Source organism: Drosophila kikkawai, chromosome X, assembly GCF_030179895.1.
Source record: "Drosophila kikkawai strain 14028-0561.14 chromosome X, DkikHiC1v2, whole genome shotgun sequence".
In the NCBI taxonomy this organism is placed as follows: Eukaryota; Metazoa; Arthropoda; class Insecta; order Diptera; family Drosophilidae; genus Drosophila; species Drosophila kikkawai.
The window spans coordinates 11118947-11135895 of record NC_091733.1 but is presented as its reverse complement, the minus strand read 5'-3'; the positions used below and the strand labels follow the sequence as shown (position 1 = coordinate 11135895).

The 16949-nt window shown below is 46.5% G+C and overlaps 5 protein-coding genes across 6 annotated transcripts; 2 read left to right on the top strand and 3 right to left on the bottom strand.

Moving 5' to 3' along the window:
- The first annotated feature begins 24 nt into the window (after window positions 1–24).
- Window positions 25–2447, top strand: LOC108083537 (uncharacterized). The gene is made up of 2 exons (XM_017179380.2): window positions 25–889; window positions 946–2447. The coding sequence occupies exons 1-2, from the start codon at window positions 95–97 to the stop codon at window positions 1960–1962; spliced, it is 1812 nt and encodes a 603-aa protein (XP_017034869.1). The 5' UTR covers window positions 25–94; the 3' UTR covers window positions 1963–2447.
- Window positions 2231–4555, bottom strand: Had1 (beta Hydroxy acid dehydrogenase 1). The gene is made up of 3 exons (XM_017179381.3): window positions 4192–4555; window positions 3739–4117; window positions 2231–2999 (listed from the first exon to the last, which is right to left on the bottom strand). The coding sequence occupies exons 1-3, from the start codon at window positions 4233–4235 to the stop codon at window positions 2469–2471; spliced, it is 954 nt and encodes a 317-aa protein (XP_017034870.1). The 5' UTR covers window positions 4236–4555; the 3' UTR covers window positions 2231–2468.
- Window positions 4556–5849: 1294 nt separating this feature from the next.
- LOC108083588 (IWS1-like protein) lies at window positions 5850–8597 on the bottom strand. Its single transcript, XM_017179448.3, has 6 exons — window positions 8392–8597; window positions 7227–8333; window positions 7029–7167; window positions 6607–6973; window positions 6137–6544; window positions 5850–6079 (listed from the first exon to the last, which is right to left on the bottom strand). The coding sequence occupies exons 1-6, from the start codon at window positions 8399–8401 to the stop codon at window positions 5957–5959; spliced, it is 2154 nt and encodes a 717-aa protein (XP_017034937.2). The 5' UTR covers window positions 8402–8597; the 3' UTR covers window positions 5850–5956.
- An 88-nt stretch (window positions 8598–8685) lies between these two features.
- SWIP (strumpellin and WASH-interacting protein) lies at window positions 8686–13864 on the top strand. Of its 2 annotated transcripts, none has more exons than XM_070287968.1 (9): window positions 8686–9024; window positions 9086–9591; window positions 9648–9869; window positions 9926–11020; window positions 11073–11331; window positions 11585–11739; window positions 11803–12229; window positions 12300–12511; window positions 12743–12874. In XM_070287968.1, exons 1-9 carry the CDS (start codon window positions 9000–9002, stop codon window positions 12746–12748), a joined length of 2907 nt encoding a protein of 968 aa, XP_070144069.1. In that variant the 5' UTR covers window positions 8686–8999; the 3' UTR covers window positions 12749–12874. The 2 variants fall into 2 exon arrangements, with proteins under 2 accessions (XP_070144069.1, XP_017034780.1); XM_017179291.3 differs by having other exon boundaries at window positions 8689–9024; window positions 12778–13864.
- Cyp1 (Cyclophilin 1) lies at window positions 13743–15591 on the bottom strand. The gene is made up of 2 exons (XM_017179292.3): window positions 15319–15591; window positions 13743–14321 (listed from the first exon to the last, which is right to left on the bottom strand). Exons 1-2 carry the CDS (start codon window positions 15574–15576, stop codon window positions 13896–13898), a joined length of 684 nt encoding a protein of 227 aa, XP_017034781.1. The 5' UTR covers window positions 15577–15591; the 3' UTR covers window positions 13743–13895.
- Between the last annotated feature and the right edge of the window lie 1358 nt (window positions 15592–16949).

Genomic DNA, 16949 nt, shown 5'->3' with positions numbered 1-16949 from the left:
TTTTAATTCCCGATTGCCAACTTTTTAAGCGCCATTTCAGCGGCATTCGTTCGAAGTAGAAATTTGTCAGTTTATAAGTAATATTGCAGCAGAAATGTGTGAAGCTGGCAATCTAATTGACTTTGGGCAGGAGCCCGGCAATGAGGAGCCATGGTTCGAGGAGTCGAACAGTTTCAAGGGCCCATACGATCCCTTCGACTCCATGGAGAAGGAGGCCTGCGCCAAGGGCATCGCTTTGAAGGCCCAAATAACGGAGGTTATGTCGGTCGCCGAAGCTCATCCGGATTTGAGCAGCGAGAGCCCGCCCGTTGGCATGCGCAATGATTCGCCAAACCAAGGATGCGAAACACCCCTCCAGCGCTGCACCAGCAGCTCGTTCCAAAAGCAGCTGCTAAAGCTGAATGCCTCGCGATCGGCGGCCAACCTGCCCAAATCCAAGATCTGCCAGAGCGACACACCGTTCGAGAGGACGATCCTCAACGAAAACCAACAGATGCTGTCGGCTGAGTCGCCGCTGAAGCTCGTCGAAGACGACGACCTGGCCTCCAGTTTGAAATTCGAGCGGGATCTCCAAATGCTGCGTATTTCCAGTCTGGACGATCACAAAATGAACACAGAAACGGAGGAAATTCTTCAAACGACCGAAGAACCGCCAAAGGAGGGCGAGGTGTCCCAACTCTTGCAACGGCTAAGGGCGCTCGTCCATCAAGTGGTTGACAAGAGCAGTTGGCATTTGTTCGATGCCATAATAGAGCCTATTGCTGCTCTCATTGGTCCCAGGGTCAATCTGAATCCCATTCCCAGTGCCAACTCCCCAGAGGCCAAACAACCAGATAAGCCAGCTGCATTACCCTACACCCGACAGGGCACATTCGACCTAGATCTCCAAGTAAGTGTGTACTCTTGGCTGCGGGATCATTCATTTAATTGTATATTTTGTTGAAGGAAAATTGGACAAAGGGTTCTGGCAGTGCTGCAGTGGGCCAGGAGGAAGCGGCAGGGGCAGAAGTAGCGGTGCCGGGCACCAAAGTCCAGGACTTTCCCGATGCCATGACCTGCTCCGCGGCCACGTTTGACGGCGAGCCCCGTATCCCAGATCCCGCCGAATCCCTGTCCAGCCTGAACAGAAAGGAGTTCATGACCGAGCTAGTAGACGATACCCTTGCCCTGCAGATCAATGAGCTGCTGGAAAGGCATAAGCTCGGGCAATCAGTAGTCGGAGATCACGAACAGCATGGCATTGATCCGCGGCCAGTTATCCTGCTGGTGAATCCCACCAACTATGGCAGACAGGCCAAGACCCAGCCCAGTTGCATTGTGCAGCCCAACCCAGTGCCGCTGGGTGTTTCCAACGATGCGGACTCTATGCGTCGTCGATCCTCGTCCCTGTCCATTCACGACAAGCCCAAGATGCGCAAGGGGATCACAAAAGCTGAAAGCCAGGAGGAAAACCAACAGAATGTGCCGCCCAGGGAGGTAAAGAACACAGCCGCTTTGGCATCGTTCCGCCAGAGACGCAACTCATTCTCCACCACCATCAGCAATCCGCCTACAAAAATCGGCGAGAGCAGGCGCATCGTTTTGGATCGAATGAAAACGCCGCCCATAAACGAATCGGCGGTGGTGGATACCAAGCCCAGTGGAAACACAAAAGCAATGATACCCACTAAGCGTGTGGCTCCATTTGTAAAGCTACCCGCTGCTGCCGCATCCAACGAGACTACCTATCAACAGCCACGTCAATTGGCAGTGCCACGTAATGCCATTGTGCCCGAAACGCCCGTCTCCTTGCGCTCCAAGCCGGCCCCAAATGTCTTTGCCACCAGCACACCCTTGCCGCAGATGCGTTCGCAGCAACGCCGTTCCTTAAAGCCAGCATCCTCGACCATTTTGGCCAATGCCTCCTACACGACGCCGAGTTTCCGACGTCCGAGCTGCTCCAAGAAACCGGGCACCGGTTAGAGTGCCACTACCTGGTCCCGTGCAGCAATGTCGCCTGAAAGTGAATGTCTGAGGTTTTTCACCTTGAAGATAAACGCAAGCGGTTATCTCCACCGACATGTCCAGTTTTTCAAAATAAGTTAGATAAGACCACCATTACCATGCCCAGTTAAGTTAGTTAAGTCACTCGGATTGGGTTAGTCCACTCGAGTCGAGTCCTATGACGCGTTCCAAGTATGTTTAAGCTGAAACTAAGTTAATTGTGATCAAAGTAGTTTAGGCATTTCAATTTCAAATGTAATCAACACATCAGAAGTTAACTGTTTATTTTCTTAGTTATTATCGAGCGCTTTTACGACAGGATACATCATCATTTCATTTTTAATTTGCGCTGTTAATTAGATTCTCTCCTCCTTTCAATGCTCCAAGAGCACATTTCTCTATCGTTTATGGTTTAAAGTATCGCTAAGACATCAAAATTAAATTCAAAACAAAACAAAAAAAAAGGGTAAACACAATGAATTCTATTACTTGTTGAGCTTGCTCTTGAGAATGCTCAGCTGGGTGAGACAGTTGTCGCGATAGCTGCGGCGGGCGGCGAGCTGATCCAGGGGCACCATCTCGCCCAGCTGCTTGGCCACCTCGACGGCCACCGGGCCCTCCATCTTGGGCGTCGGTCCCATGGTCTCGCTAACCGCATATATGGTCTTGGAGTAGCGCTCAAAGTAATTGGCCATGCCCTCGGCATTGAGATGGGCCGTCTCCAGGGGACCCAGGAAGGCGTAACGTGGCCCCAGGCCGTTGCTCATCACACTGTCAATGTCCTTCACATTGAGGATGCCGGCCTCGACCAGGCGCCATGTCTCGTTGAGAATGGCATACTGGATGCGGTTAAGAGCGAAACCCTCAATCTCGCGGGACAGCGTAACTGGTTTCTGGCCAATCTCATCCATTATGGCGCGCGTCTTCACAACCCACTCCGGTTTGGTCCACGGTGCTGGCACTATCTCGACCAGGGGCACGTAGTACGGTGGGTTGACGGGATGGGAGACCAAAACCTGTTGTTCACAAAATCAAACGCAATTTGATTTAATTGGTAGCTCCAAAAACAAACCAAACAGAATGCATGTTATGGTTAAAAAAGTCTCGACCGTGTGATACCTCTGATATAGATTGAAATATTCTCTTTTATATCCAGACTGAAGTCTCGCTAAATGCTTGCAAACTGACTTAGAAATGAGCATTTAGAGAGCAAATACCCGAGCGATATATATTTTTTCCTTTAATTCCAGGTTTTACCCATTTATTTAAATATTTTTATAATTATTATTACTTATATTATCTTAATATATAAGATGCCTCTCCAAATACATATATCATTAAAGGCTCGCAAAAGATCCGTTTTAGAAGCAACCAGTAAATCGATTTGGCAAGAGCACGCATATTTCTTGGGGTTTCCATTTAGCTAATGCTTATTAATATGGATAAGGTGGAAAGCTCCATAAACCCCTAGTGCATCAACGAACCTAGTATACCTTCGCTCTCTTAGATTCCATTGCAGATATGACTACGTGGAATTGGAAATTGGGGACGAGGACGGATGACGCGAAGCGGACTGCATCAAGCGAGGTCGGAATAGTAAACCAGGTGAATTTAAAGCATTTGTCGGTATTAAATTAAGATAAAAGCTATAAACTTTTTTAACCAAAGACTATTTCTTCACTCTCAAAGAAATGTGTTCTTTCAAAACAAACTGAAACCGCTAGCTATCTGGACAGATTTATGGGGTGTACTCACGTTGGCCTTGTGCTTCAGGTCCGCGCTGAACAGGGAGGGAAGGAAAGTGCTGGTGGAGCTGGACAGAATGGTGTTGGGTCCCACGACGGCATCCAGTTGCTTGTACAAAGCCTTTTTCAGGTCCAGACGCTCGGGAATGCACTCCTGCACTAATATGGCGTCCTTGACCAGCTCCTTGAGGTCATTGGTTCCCGAAATGCAGCTGAACTGCTGGGCAGCACTCAGTTTGCCGCGTAGCAGGCCCTTGGACTCGAGATCCTGCAGCTCCTTCTGGGTGGCGGACAGAGCAGTGGAAACCTGCTCGGGCAGGATGTCGTACAACACCACCTGGTAGCCCACCGAGGCGAACAGCATCGACCAGGAGCGGCCAATGAGTCCACTGGAATGTATATACATATATAAAGTATCTATTGGCGATTCAAGTTGTTACAGGACTCATGGTCCTACTCTTACCTGCCTACGATGCCCACCTTCTCGTTCTTCTTCAGCTGCGACATGTCTGTGTTTGTTCGTTCACCTAGTTAACCTTCCGCTTTGGGGATCTGAGGAGCTGTCGACCACCAGTTGGGACGGCGTACAAGCGTTTGAGCGATTTGACGGTAGCGCAACTGGTTTAATATTGGGCGCGATAATGTGCGCGCTCCCGGCAGAGGTGAACCCGACCCAAGTGCCGCCGATGGTGTTGGCTGATTTCCGAGCAGATAGGAGCACACGGCGACGCTGCGATAGTGTGGCTGCCGGCGGCTGCTCTCCGTGAACACGCCCGCTAGGCAATCGGACGCCTGGTCCAGCCGCCACGCCTCCGTTCACGTTCCGAGATAAGATCTATTTATATCCACCTTCAGGCGGTTGTTTGGTGAGGAAAGTTACCACGCACAGAGTAATCCGTTAGTGGCTCAAAAAAAAAAAAAACAAAAAAAACAGAAGTCAACGAATTTTCTACCGGGGGGCTGGGGCTGCGGACAAAACGGAACAAACGGTGTCGAAACGAAATGCCCTTAATTTGACATTTATTATTAATGCCGTTTTATAATGTGTGCCAACCCGACCGACCACCACCGATCGACGAGTATCTTTGTGATTTGTTGTACACACACTTTTTTATTTTCTTGGCTACTGTTGGACTGACACCGCGAATTTTCCTAAGCCGATGGCCAATGGAATTTTTTTTTTTGTGTTTTCCGTTGCTACTAATGCGTGTTCATGCATGCGTACATCATATGTATGTATGTATGTTGTGCCCTGAATGCAATGTGTGTACATACAGAATGGTATAACTGCAAAGTTATGTACATATGTATGTGTAAATGAATGCATTTTTGCATATACAAACATACTTCATAATATACATAGTTAGCAATAAGTAAATGAGGAAAATAAAATCTAAAGTACCTTTTATTAGGGTTTAATATCAATTTAAGTCACTTGTTTTGCGTGTACATATGTACAAACATACATACACATGTATTAAAAGGGATAACATTTAAATGCAGCAAAATGTTACAGTTTTATTTTAAATTAAAATATTAGGTATTAATAATTAAATTCGTATATGTATGTATGTATGTACATATGTATGTGTATTTACGAATTTTATTGCAGCTTGGGCTTAAATATGTATGTAAATTATTTTAAGGTTATCATTTTTCTTACTTATTCCTGCATTTGCAATTATGAACATATTCATTCATTTATAGTTATGTAAAGATGTACATATGTAAGATCTAGTTGATGACGTTTATATAGTTTGCTGTAAACAAATCTATATTTTTTGTATAGTATTTCACCTGCATTCTTATTTACAAAAGTTTGTTGTTTGTTGATAAGGTTGCAGATTAAAGTTTCGTGAGTATTAATACTGAAGCTGATAACAGCCTTTGAGAGTAAATACCTGATGTATAAACTATTCCCTTCCCATTCCCACTAGAAATTGGCGGAAGAGAAACGAAAAGAGAATTATTAAAAAAAAAAAATATGGAAAATTGGAAAATTAAACATAAATAAATTGCCGATGCAAATTAGTCTAAACAAAATCAAATTATTTATAAAGTAATAAATAAATTATTAATAATTGACAATTGTCCCACTATGACTATACAAAAATCGTTCAGTTCAACTTGAATTATAATCAAAAAATATAATTTATTGATTTTGTTCTATGGTGTTCTTTTGGATAATGGATAGTGTCTTAATTAAAGTTAGCTAGGATGCTTGCTGCTTACAGTGCCATCTTGCGACCCTCAATGGATATCTCCACGGCACGGCGACTCTCCTTCAGGCGCTTCGAGTCGAGGAAACGTTTCATGTGCTTCTCATAGCGGTTTGGCTTGCGCTTCGTTGCCTGAAATTTGTAAAATGCATAAATATGGAATCAAAATGCGCCGGCAGGAGCACGCACCTTGGAGACTTCACCCTCGACGGTTGACTTGGGGCGGATGACGTAGTCCTTGTTGGATGGCATAGGAACACGAGCGCGTGCCACCCAGCCAGGATCGCCTGGTCTAAGCGGCTTCTCTTCGCCGGATAGGGTCTGATTCAGGGATTGGGCATTACTGGTTGAGGCTGGCTGTGGCTCGGGGCTCTTGTGGCGATGGCGCGACATCTGCGCCAAATCGCGCTCCTGCCGCTCCTCCTTGCTCATCGCCGAGAAATTGCAACTGAGGTTGAATATGGGCCGTGCCCATTCGGAAATCAAGCGGCCGGCACGATCACGATTCTGTTTGGTCTCCTGTGGATGTTTGTATAAGTACATAACAGCCTTCCCGATGCCCGACTGTTTCAGCAATTCCTTTTGAATGGTTGGAAACTGCAAGCGAAGAGGATAATGGAATCACTATATTATACCTATTCCCATGGGGACACACTTACATCTGACAGGAGTTTGAGAATACTTTCGCGTATTTGAAGACAGGGCAGACTTTTATTTGGCAGCGGCGCTAGCCAGTCGGTTAGGACATCGAGTACGTTGTGCTCCAAAAAGGCATTCTGCAGATCCCTCTTGATCAGCTGCGACATTACTTGCTTGAGCATGGCTATCTTTTTGGTGGCCGGCTTTCCCATCACGTTCAGCTGCCGGTCATCATCCGAGGCGTTCTTCATGTTCACAATAAGCTGATCAATCAGATCGTCCATATCGTTGATCAGATCAATATCACCCTTGCGGCGGCGACGCACGCGCTTCTCCTCCTTCTTCAGCAGCATCATTTTATCAAAGTCCGAAATAAAGTTGCTATTGCTGCGCAAAGGCAAATATCAGTTAAGAAAACATCCTGCATTGCGGGAGAACTTACTCTGGTTCGTTTGAAACCGGCGTGTTCTCATCATCAGAACTCTCCACTGCCTTATTTGGGGACTTTTCCCGATCCTCCTCTTCCTCGTTATCCGTGTCCGTAATTTTGACACGCTTCTTCTGCATCTTCGGTCCTTCGTCTGCGAGAAGAGGGAATATTTATATGGTTAATCTACTTGTAGTAGAAGGTAATACCCACCTTCCGAGTCACTGATGGCCAAACGTTTGCGTCTGGCGAGGACACCCCCCTCCTTGGAATCCGCACTGCCCGAGCGTGAGCGATTATCGCGCGAGTCCTTGCGACGCCGCGAGCCAGCACTGTTGGATCGACTTCTGGAGCGCCTGGAGCCGCTTCGTGAACGCGCTGATCCGCTACGCGAGCGTTTGGAGCCGCTGCGAGAGCGACGGGAGCCGCTGCGAGAGCGACGAGAGCCACTGCGGGATCGTCTCGAACCACTACGAGATCGTCTGGAGCCAGAACCACTGCGGGAACGCGCCGACCCGCTACGGGAGCGCCTAGAACCGCTACGAGATCGTCTAGAGCCGCTACGTGAGCGCCTGGAGCCGCTGCGAGAACGCCTAGATCCAGATCCGCTGCGAGAACGATTGGATCCACTACGGGAACGCCTAGAGCCGCTGCGAGAGCGCCTGGAGCCGCTACGTGAACGTCTGGAGCCGCTGCGAGAGCGCCTAGACCCAGATCCGCTTCGAGAACGATTGGACCCACTGCGGGAGCGCCTGGAGCCGCTGCGAGAACGTCTGGAACCGCTGCGAGAGCGTCTGGAGCCGCTGCGAGATCGCACAGATCCAGATCCGCTGCGGGAGCGTCTGGAGCCGCTGCGAGAACGCCTAGATCCAGATCCGCTGCGGGAACGATTAGACCCACTGCGGGAGCGTCTACGCGAGCGCCGCGATGCATTGGAGTGTCGAGAGCCACTTCGAGAACGCGCAGAGCCACTGCGCGAGCGTCGGGATCCACTGGCTGCGGAGTGCGCAGATCCGCTGCGTGACCTGGACCGCGAGCGAGAGCGACTGTGATGGGATCCGCTTCGGGATCGCGCCTTCTCGCTATTGTGACTGCGGCTCCTGGAGCGCGAGACACGCGCATCGCCTCCAGCCCCGCCATATCCCTCTTCATTTGGCTCGCCTGCTGATGGCGATTGGCTCTGAGTACGCACATTCAACACTGACTCCGAACAGGTAGAGTCTGGCTCGGGAGCCCCCGATGTCTCAGCATCCGGGGCCAAGTCGCCTGCAATTTCGGTTGCATCGCGAGAGTTTCCGGCGTCGTCGCTGCTACTTATTTCTGGGCAGAAAAAAGCGTGTTATGGCGGCACAAACGGGAAACACATTTTGTAACCAACCTTGATCCATGAGTGCTTCCACGATGTCCGCAAAAGGATAAGAAAGTAACAAAAGGAAACACCGCTAATATCTAAGCACGGCTTGTGCCGTTAATCAGCAAAAGGATTTGATAAACTATTTGTACTTAAACGAAACAAAATTTAACCAACGAGTTATAAACGAGATGGAGAAAATGTCATCAAAACTGGCATCGATGTTTGCCAGGGCGTCATCGATGTTTTCCCACCTCTGACAGAGTAAAATGTAAAAAATTCTACACTTTTACATAGAATGTCAAATTTTCCTTGAGAATTTTCATTGGGAAATAATTCTCATATATTCTTATTTTTAGCAAGTTGTTCATGTAAAGACGCATAAAAATATAATTCATTGTGAAACCAAGAAGAATTTCAAAATTACCTAGAATGTTGAAGATCAAAAGTGTGAATAGTGTAGAGACTAATCGATATTTAAAATGTTCGATCTATCGACTATTCGTCCAATTACTAATAAGAAAATCAAAATAATAACAATAAAAAAATATAATTTGTTATCTACAAAGGGCGGGCCACAATACTGGGGCTGGGGGTCGTGGTAAAGCAGTTGCATTATATTTAATTCCGCAAACATGAAGCAGGAGCAAACCCCACTGTGTACGTAAACTTGTTTAATCTGCGAATTGTGATTTAATTTAGTTGGTTTTAAATGCCACAGCAATTTTTGCCGAGGACATCCTCAAGAATTATGGATCGTTCATGGAGGAGCATGATGATAAACTGAAATTGTTAAGCAACAAATTGCCCGTTTCCCATCATTCCGTCTCCGTTTCCCCAATATCAATGACGCCGGTGATTGAGCTAAACTTTGGCCGAAATGAGTCGTCTGCCGTTTCGGAGATGAGCTTCGAGGAGTCGGAATTGCTGGCGAATAAGACGCTTACGACGCTGGCGAACCTGTGCAATCAGTGCCGAAACTTGGCCCACACGGCAAGGCAGTATCAGCTGGCTTTCATGTTCAGTGACTTTCGGCTGCTGGACGATGTCCGTAGCTCCCCCGCTTCGGACGGTGCCGGGCTGGAGGGTCCGCTATTTCGCATGAGCGGCTCCATGGAGTTCTTCTGCCAAGTGTTCTTTCTGCTGAAGCGCATCGTTGTGATACTCCAGAATCTGTGGCGGCAAATATCTTCTGCCGCAGACAGCGTGCCAGCATCCAATATATTCGTAAGTAGGATCCAAACCCTTGATCACACTTGACTAAGGTCCTTTTTTTCCTGCAGACTGTATTTGATTGTATGACCGAACTGCTGGAGCACGCTGTCGTCTTCAGCGAACTGGCCGTCCAGTCGAAGATTTCGGTCAAGTGGACGCTGTACAAGGAGTGGCTGGTGACGCTCTCCCATAGCGGACTCACATCTGACCGTTGTTCGGGCTTTGAGCTAGCTGGCCTGCGGACTTCGCTGGCCGAAATGGAGAGCGTAATAGCGGGCAACCTCTTTCGGGTAAGAAGCGAAATCGGTGTGTTTTGCTACCGCTGTAATCCATATTTGTTGCTTAGCATCTTCTAGATAGCCTGCTGGAGTTGAAAAAGCAGTTCAGCCCAAAGGAAGTGGGCCACATCAGTCAGCACTCGAATGCCTACCTCCGCAAGCTGCTCCTGCAAATCGATGGAAATCAGAACAACGAATTGGGGAACTTCGAGGAACCCAAGCACTTGGTTCGCCTGGTCGCCTTCGTGGCAGTGCAACACGAACTGGGCATCCAGATGGAGGCGAAGTTGGTGCGGAATGTGTCCGATGTGGTTAATAGGCACCAGCGTTTGCCCCTGAATCAAAGCGTTTACTGGTCTCCCGGAGCGTTCCTGGCGCAGCATGCCAAGACCCTCCTGAAAACCCCGGCCAAGCTTCAGGATTTTCAGGGAGGAAAGGCGCATAGTTCGGTTCTGGAGAAGATTAAGTGCAGCGACCTGAAGAGCTGCCGCCAATTGGGGGCCCAAATTTCGCTATGGTCAATCAGTATTCAGAGGGTGCTCGATGCCGGGGTCTTTGGACGCCTAAAGACCTTCTCCCAGTTGATCCTCAGTGGGCAGTCGTATGCCGAGCAGGTGACCCGCCTGGCCGACTCGCTGGTTAACCGCCATGTGGCCCTGATGACGCCCCTCTCCAAGTCCGACTGGTTTGTGCTGTGCCGCCTGCTGCAGTATCTGAAAGTGCTACAAAAGACATTTGAATCGAACCAAATTGACTTTGTGCGCTTCACCAGCTCCCTGATTCAGTGGCAAAAACAGCGAGTCCTGCACTTGCTACAGACGACCAGGAAGAAGATCGTGGACTTAAAGCTGCTGCAGCGCAAGGTTAACTTTCTGTCAACGATGAAGCTGGCCGAGAAGTCAATACTGGGCTTTCCGAGCAAAAAACGTTTGACCTTCATAGATCTGGCCGTGGGCGAGTTCCTGGACAAGGATCGCCTCCTGCCCGCCGACAAGCATAAGGTCTTTCAGTCTATCCTTCAGCGGGCCAACAATCTCAACAGCTTTGGTAGCAACATGAGGCAGCAGTTGGATTCCTCGGGTCTTATATACAACTACTGGTTCCTCAGCACTTCCCTGCTCAAGGAGTTTACCGAGCAGCAGCGCAATCCTTACGCTCTACAGGTAAATGGTCAAATTCCCCGAAACCTTTATCTTACAGAGTAATTCGTTGTAGAACCTTGTGGCTGTGAGCTATCATTTGGAAAAGAGCATGGCCATTTTCGGGAGCAGCGACCAGTGCCCGCCAAAGCCAACGGCCAATAGCCTGATGATCGAGTTCCTGCGAACACACCTGGAGTTGTTTCTGCGCGTAGAAACCCTCTCGCATCTGTTCCAGAGCCAGGATCAACCCTTTCAGCAGAGCGTCTTGGACTACCGCCATTGCATCCAGGCGGCTGCAACGGAATTCGGCGGAGACTACAATATCATACGAGGTAAGGGGAATGTCTTTGGGTTATTATTAGGTTGCAAGCAGAGCTTGGTAAGATAATCCGTTTATGTTTACCATGTTTATTTACACTTCACCGGTTTGTCTGAGCAATATCTTCTGTTTATTTACTTTATTTTTCTTTTGGCTTTTATTTGTTTATGTTAGCAGAAGCTTTTTGTATATTTACACTCCCCAATTTCCAACCAAATGCATATATGTACACACACTTATCCCTCGGTCATCCTTCTTGCCTTCAGACAACCTTGAGAACTACTTCACGGCCACATTCTACAACCTGACAACGATTGCGCCGCACGACTGGAAGACGTACGAGAAGATGCGACACTTTGCCAGCAAAGTCCTGCAGCTGCGTCCCATTGACGACCATTTGCCCAACCAGATCATTGACCAGGTAAGACCCCACGGAATCTAGTGGTTGAATTTTTCAATCTTGTTAGTCTTCCCCCACCCACAGGGCATCGATGTGCTGCAGATCATGCGTAATATCCACACATTCGCCTCATCCTATGCCTACAACATGAACCTCCAGCTGTTCGTAGAGACGCACAGCAAGGGCAAGCACTTGGACATCATTGGCACTCGGCATGTGGCCAATTCAGTGCAGACCCACGGCTCGGGCATTATAAATACCACGGTGAACTTTATCTATCAGTTTCTGCGCCAGAAGTTCTACACCTTCTCCACCTTCCTGCACGACGAGCAGATCAAGTCGCGTCTGCTCAAGGAGCTGCGCTTTCACTCGGAGCACAAGCACATCAAGCCCTACCAATCGTACCCGTACGAGCGGGCCGAGAACTTTCTCAGGAAGATCAGGAAGCTGGGTTTCGCCAGCAATGGCGAGACCTACATTGACCTGTTTAGGAAAGTCATAACGCAAGTCGGTGGGTGGTATTTCCCTATCCTCTTTGGAATATATTATATATTTTAATATATTATATATTTTTTCTGTAGGTAATGCCGTGGGCTACGTTCGCCTTCTGCAGGCGGGAAGCAAGAACGCCAACTACCGGAGTCGCTCATACATGCCTAAGCTCGACATTCAGTTTGGTGTGGGAGATGAGCCTAAGGGACTGCTGGAGGCCACTGCGAGCTCCATCAAAGAGTACGAGAAGAGTGTGGGCCACATGAGGGAATGCTACTCCGGTCACACAAATTATTTTAAGGTAAAACGTATATATATAAGAAATATATAAGGAATTTACAAGGAATATATATTATATATTCCTGATATATTTCCCATGTATTCCCCAAATATTCCTGATACATACATGATATATTCCTTATCGATTCCTCATAGATCCCTCATATGTTCCTCATAGATTCCTCATACATTCCCCAAATATTCCTCATATGTATATTCCTATATTCCCGTTATCATATATTTATTATATAAGGTCTGATTGGATGATAATCCTGCTAACCATTCCAGTTGCTGGTGCAAGGCTTCAAGCCGTTCCTGTGCAATCCGCACAATCATCATTTAAAGACCTTCTACCTTATCACGCCGGCGCTGATCATGAACTACATTGACTACCGGGTTAAGGAGAAGCTGAAGATCCACCAGAAGGACCTGTCAAAGATGTCGCTGTTCGAGGATGGCTTCGCCGTCGGCCTTGTCTACATCCTGAGCATGCTGAACCAGCAAAGCGAATTCCATGAACTGGGCTGGAGCCAAACCACCGCCCAGCAGCTGAAGGAGGAACGCGCCAAGGTGCGCGACTTGCTTGCAGGCCAGCAGGCAACGGCCACGCCAACGAACGAGAAGCTGTCCCAGACGATGGCCATTACCGAGCACCATGTGAATGCCTACGAGCATGAGTACAATCTCTTGTACGCCACCCTAAGTAGCGCCGAGATATTCTTCCAATAAAGCTAACTGTCCTACAAAGTAGTTTTATTAACATGCAAAACGAGCAACTATTCAAAATATTGTTGTGGCAAAATGGCTTAAATTAGTTTATTAAATTAAACTGAATACCCTCCCCTCTGTAAAAAAAAAAAAAAACACACACACAAGATTCTCAGTAGTTAAGGTTGCCGTTTATTTAGTTTTCTTTATTAAGACGAAAATACAATTCCGATTCCGGTACATATCGTAGAACATTGTTAGAACATTATGTTGGTAATTAACGCTTAGAGGAAACAACGCTATGGGCTAATTTCGAAACGCAATGGATCGAACGGCTGCTGCTGCTTAATGGGAATGTGGATGTTACAAGTTTGAATTAACTTTCACTCTCCTGGGCCGCTGCTCTTTCGCGCAGCTTACAGACTCGGCTTCTTTTATTTCATTTTATGGAATTTTGGCCCCCACAAACAATTGATTTATTATCGTTGGCCAGAAACCAACCCAGTATGGGAGGAATACAATATATTCAAACATGTCTCTCTGTCTCTATTGAAAATATTTTGTATTGTATTTCGTAATATTACAGTAATTTGTAAAAAAAAAAAAATAATTGTTGGGGATAAAGTTGCAAATGCAAAATGGTTTCTTTCTTTTCGCCTTAACAGTATGCTTGTTGTATGGGTCGCCGTCGCGTGCGCTTAGAGAGAGCCACTGTTGGCCACCATGATCTTCTTGGAGGTCTTGCCGGACTGCGAGCCGTACGATTCGATCTTCTTGACCACATCCAGTCCCTCGACGACCTCACCGAAGACGACGTGCTTGTTGTCCAACCAGGCGGTCTTGACGGTGCAAATGAAGAACTGGGAGCCGTTGGTGTTGGCGCCAGCATTGGCCATCGACAGGATGCCAGAGCCGGTGTGCTTCAGCTGGAAGTTCTCATCGGGGAACTTGTTGCCGTAGATGGACTTGCCGCCAGTGCCGTTGTGGTTGGTGAAGTCGCCGCCCTGGCACATGAAGTTGGGGATGACGCGGTGGAAAATGGAGCCCTTGTAGCCGAATCCCTTCTCGCCGGTGCACAGAGCCCGGAAGTTCTCGGCGGTCTTGGGCACAACGTCGGAGCGCAGCTAAACGGAGCAGGAGGATCGAGAGGTGAGAGAGAGAGAGAGCAAAGGGATATCGATTAGTATGCAAATGAGTTCACACGCCACCGCAGATAAGCAGGGAAAATCAATTGAGGTGCACATACACACACATGCTTGATTGTCCCCAGATAGATATGTATGTATATATATTTGTATGCACGTGTGTATATACGGCACAATAGTCCTAGGCGGTTGCTTTGCCGGCAAATTGGCCGCAGGCGCCCAGCCTACTAAAAATACAACTCGGCGGCGGCGGCGGCGCGCAATGCCAAACTCTTGCCATACCGAAATGACCATATGTACGTACTGTATCAAATTACATCATCAGCGGAATTAATCTTAGTTCATTCTTGCAAACGGGTTTACTAAACTCTCATGCACACCGAGAGTCTTGGCGTGAGTGTGCTTGTGTCCACTTAGAGGTTATGTGTGCGTGTGTGCGCACACGCATACAGCAACACCAGAGAAATGTACACCGCACACCGATGTACAGGCGTATACACACAAATATATACCGGCAAACAGCAAACACATACACGCATACACGTTTGCCGACACCTCAATTAAGTTTGAAAAAATTCCACTGCATAGCGTTTTTCGTACACAGATGTGCATGATGATAGCATTCAAAGTATGGGGGAGTGCACCGTCATACGATTACTCATGTGCATGAGTAAGTTTTACCTTTGCGCTTTACAGTGTCGCAAGTTCAAAGGGACAACTTGCAGAGGCTATTTGAGGGGCGAGAAAATCACGTTTTCTCGCCATTAATCTAAGAGGATGCTAATTATATGCCCTTCCTAATGCATTCACACACATGTACATCCATGCATACATCATTTCAGCGGCAAACGGCGATATGAGATCACGTGTTTTCCGCCACTTGCACACGTACTTTCTGTACTTTCACAAGCTTTTAAAGTTTAAAATCTAATAAAAAAAAAAACTCGTGTTTGCAGCACTTAAACTAAAAACTCACCTCCATGGTTATCCTACCGAGGGGCTCGCCATCGGCGGTCATATCGAAAAATACCCTGGGCAAAGTACTCATCTTCGACGCTCTCGAATATTCGCGAACAAACTGAATTCCAAATTGCAACTGACCTCTGTTCACACTGCCCGCTGACGAAGCTAGGGTTATAGATTTTTTAGTTAAAATGGCGGACTCTGCAATGTGAAATGCCGCTGCCGAGTTGTGCCGAAAGTGGCGAATCAGAGTTGCACCGAAAAAGACCATCGTGTATGACAACGTGTGCGATACTACATACACGATGCCCTCGATTCCGCCGCTGCTAAGTGTTATATCACTCAGGGCGGCATCGATCTCGCCAGAAATGATATATTGTTATCAAATTATAAATTTAATTATATAATAATACTTTAAATTGCTTATGTATACTGCCCTACCTTCATTATAGCTTAAATTTATAAACTGTATTTATTGTTCGAAACTATTAGAAGAATTTGTTTTATTTAAAAAAGTACACACTTGCAGGAATTCAGTGCATTCTTTATGAAAATTCTGTGGCTTAAGAAATTATTTCCTTGTTTTACACATTTTCAAATTCCCGCATTGCTATTGGACTTAACGAATGTCCTTAACGTAAATGTTATCGATATATCGCCATTAAATTTACTTAATTGCTATTTGAAATACTTTTACAACAAATGTAAATACATTTATTTTTTGTCTTGTAAAAAGCCAGCAGCGTTTTAATGTATTAATTTTATTTAAAACCCTGATAATTAATAATTCACAATCCACCAACATTTTCAGGGATGGTACATGCCGAGCCAGGGCTCCGGTTCATACGATTTATTTAGGCGATAGTTTTACGTTACAATTCAAAATACGAAACGCACAACTTTGATAGTAAATACAGAATGAAACCTTTGTTTTATTTTTTACGAAAAAAAGAAATCACATAGGCCATGGACTCCAAATGTCAAGAGTAAAATAACATTCTCGAACCGGCTATGACCAAAATTCAGTGTGCTTCGAGTAAACATGAAACTGAAAACATTTTGAATTGTTCCAAATTTGTACTATTTTCTTCTTTTTGAAAAGTTTTGTCTCTGTTTTATTTTTACCATATTTACACTACATTTTCTAAAATATTTCCTGGCCTATGCGCGGTAAGTTAAGTTTCAAATTACGTGAAAAGGTAGATTTATTTATTTCCGTCATCCTCTTTAAAAATAAAAAAAGCCCCGTCCATGGTTATTCCGTCATATGCCCAGTTGCAGCGGGAGAAAACCTCGAAGCGTGAGGTTATCTCGACACTCTGTGATGAGGTGAACCAGGAGGAACCCTTACCCGTTGCGTACCCAGTCAAGCTTCAAGAAGCCTTGCACATGTAAGCTTTAATAGTGTAATCTACATCCATAAGCTTATTTCACCTTTGTTTTAGCAATCAAACTTAAATATGTATATATAATTAATCAAAACCTCTTTACGCCCCATGATTGGAATTTTGGCCACACCTCCCCTATATGTGGTCCTCTGTAAAACAAAAACGTCCTGTTACTAAAAGCTACCATGCGAACTTTAGTTAATTCTTTCATTGGGCACTCCAAGCGTTCCTTGGGTTCTCCATAAGAATAAGCCCA

Coding starts and splice junctions, on each gene's coding strand:
- LOC108083537 (XM_017179380.2), top strand. CDS start 95: ATGTGTGAAGCTGGCAATCTAATTGACTTTGGGCAGGAGCCCGGCAAT. Junction 890..945: donor CATTCGACCTAGATCTCCAA/GTAAGTGTGTAC, acceptor ATTTTGTTGAAG/GAAAATTGGACAAAGGGTTC.
- Had1 (XM_017179381.3), bottom strand. CDS start 4,235: ATGTCGCAGCTGAAGAAGAACGAGAAGGTGGGCATCGTAGGCAG. Junction 4,118..4,191: donor AAGGTGGGCATCGTAGGCAG/GTAAGAGTAGGA, acceptor TATACATTCCAG/TGGACTCATTGGCCGCTCCT. Junction 3,000..3,738: donor ACCTGAAGCACAAGGCCAAC/GTGAGTACACCC, acceptor TGTGAACAACAG/GTTTTGGTCTCCCATCCCGT.
- LOC108083588 (XM_017179448.3), bottom strand. Junction 6,545..6,606: donor TTCTCAAACTCCTGTCAGAT/GTAAGTGTGTCC, acceptor CTTCGCTTGCAG/TTTCCAACCATTCAAAAGGA. Junction 6,080..6,136: donor TCGAGGGTGAAGTCTCCAAG/GTGCGTGCTCCT, acceptor TACAAATTTCAG/GCAACGAAGCGCAAGCCAAA.
- SWIP (XM_017179291.3), top strand. CDS start 9,000: ATGAAGCAGGAGCAAACCCCACTGT. Junction 12,230..12,299: donor GAAAGTCATAACGCAAGTCG/GTGGGTGGTATT, acceptor TTTTTTCTGTAG/GTAATGCCGTGGGCTACGTT. Junction 12,512..12,777: donor GTCACACAAATTATTTTAAG/GTAAAACGTATA, acceptor TAACCATTCCAG/TTGCTGGTGCAAGGCTTCAA.
- Cyp1 (XM_017179292.3), bottom strand. CDS start 15,576: ATGGTCTTTTTCGGTGCAACTCTGATTCGCCACTTTCGGCACAACTCG. Junction 14,322..15,318: donor TCGGTAGGATAACCATGGAG/GTGAGTTTTTAG, acceptor TGCTCCGTTTAG/CTGCGCTCCGACGTTGTGCC.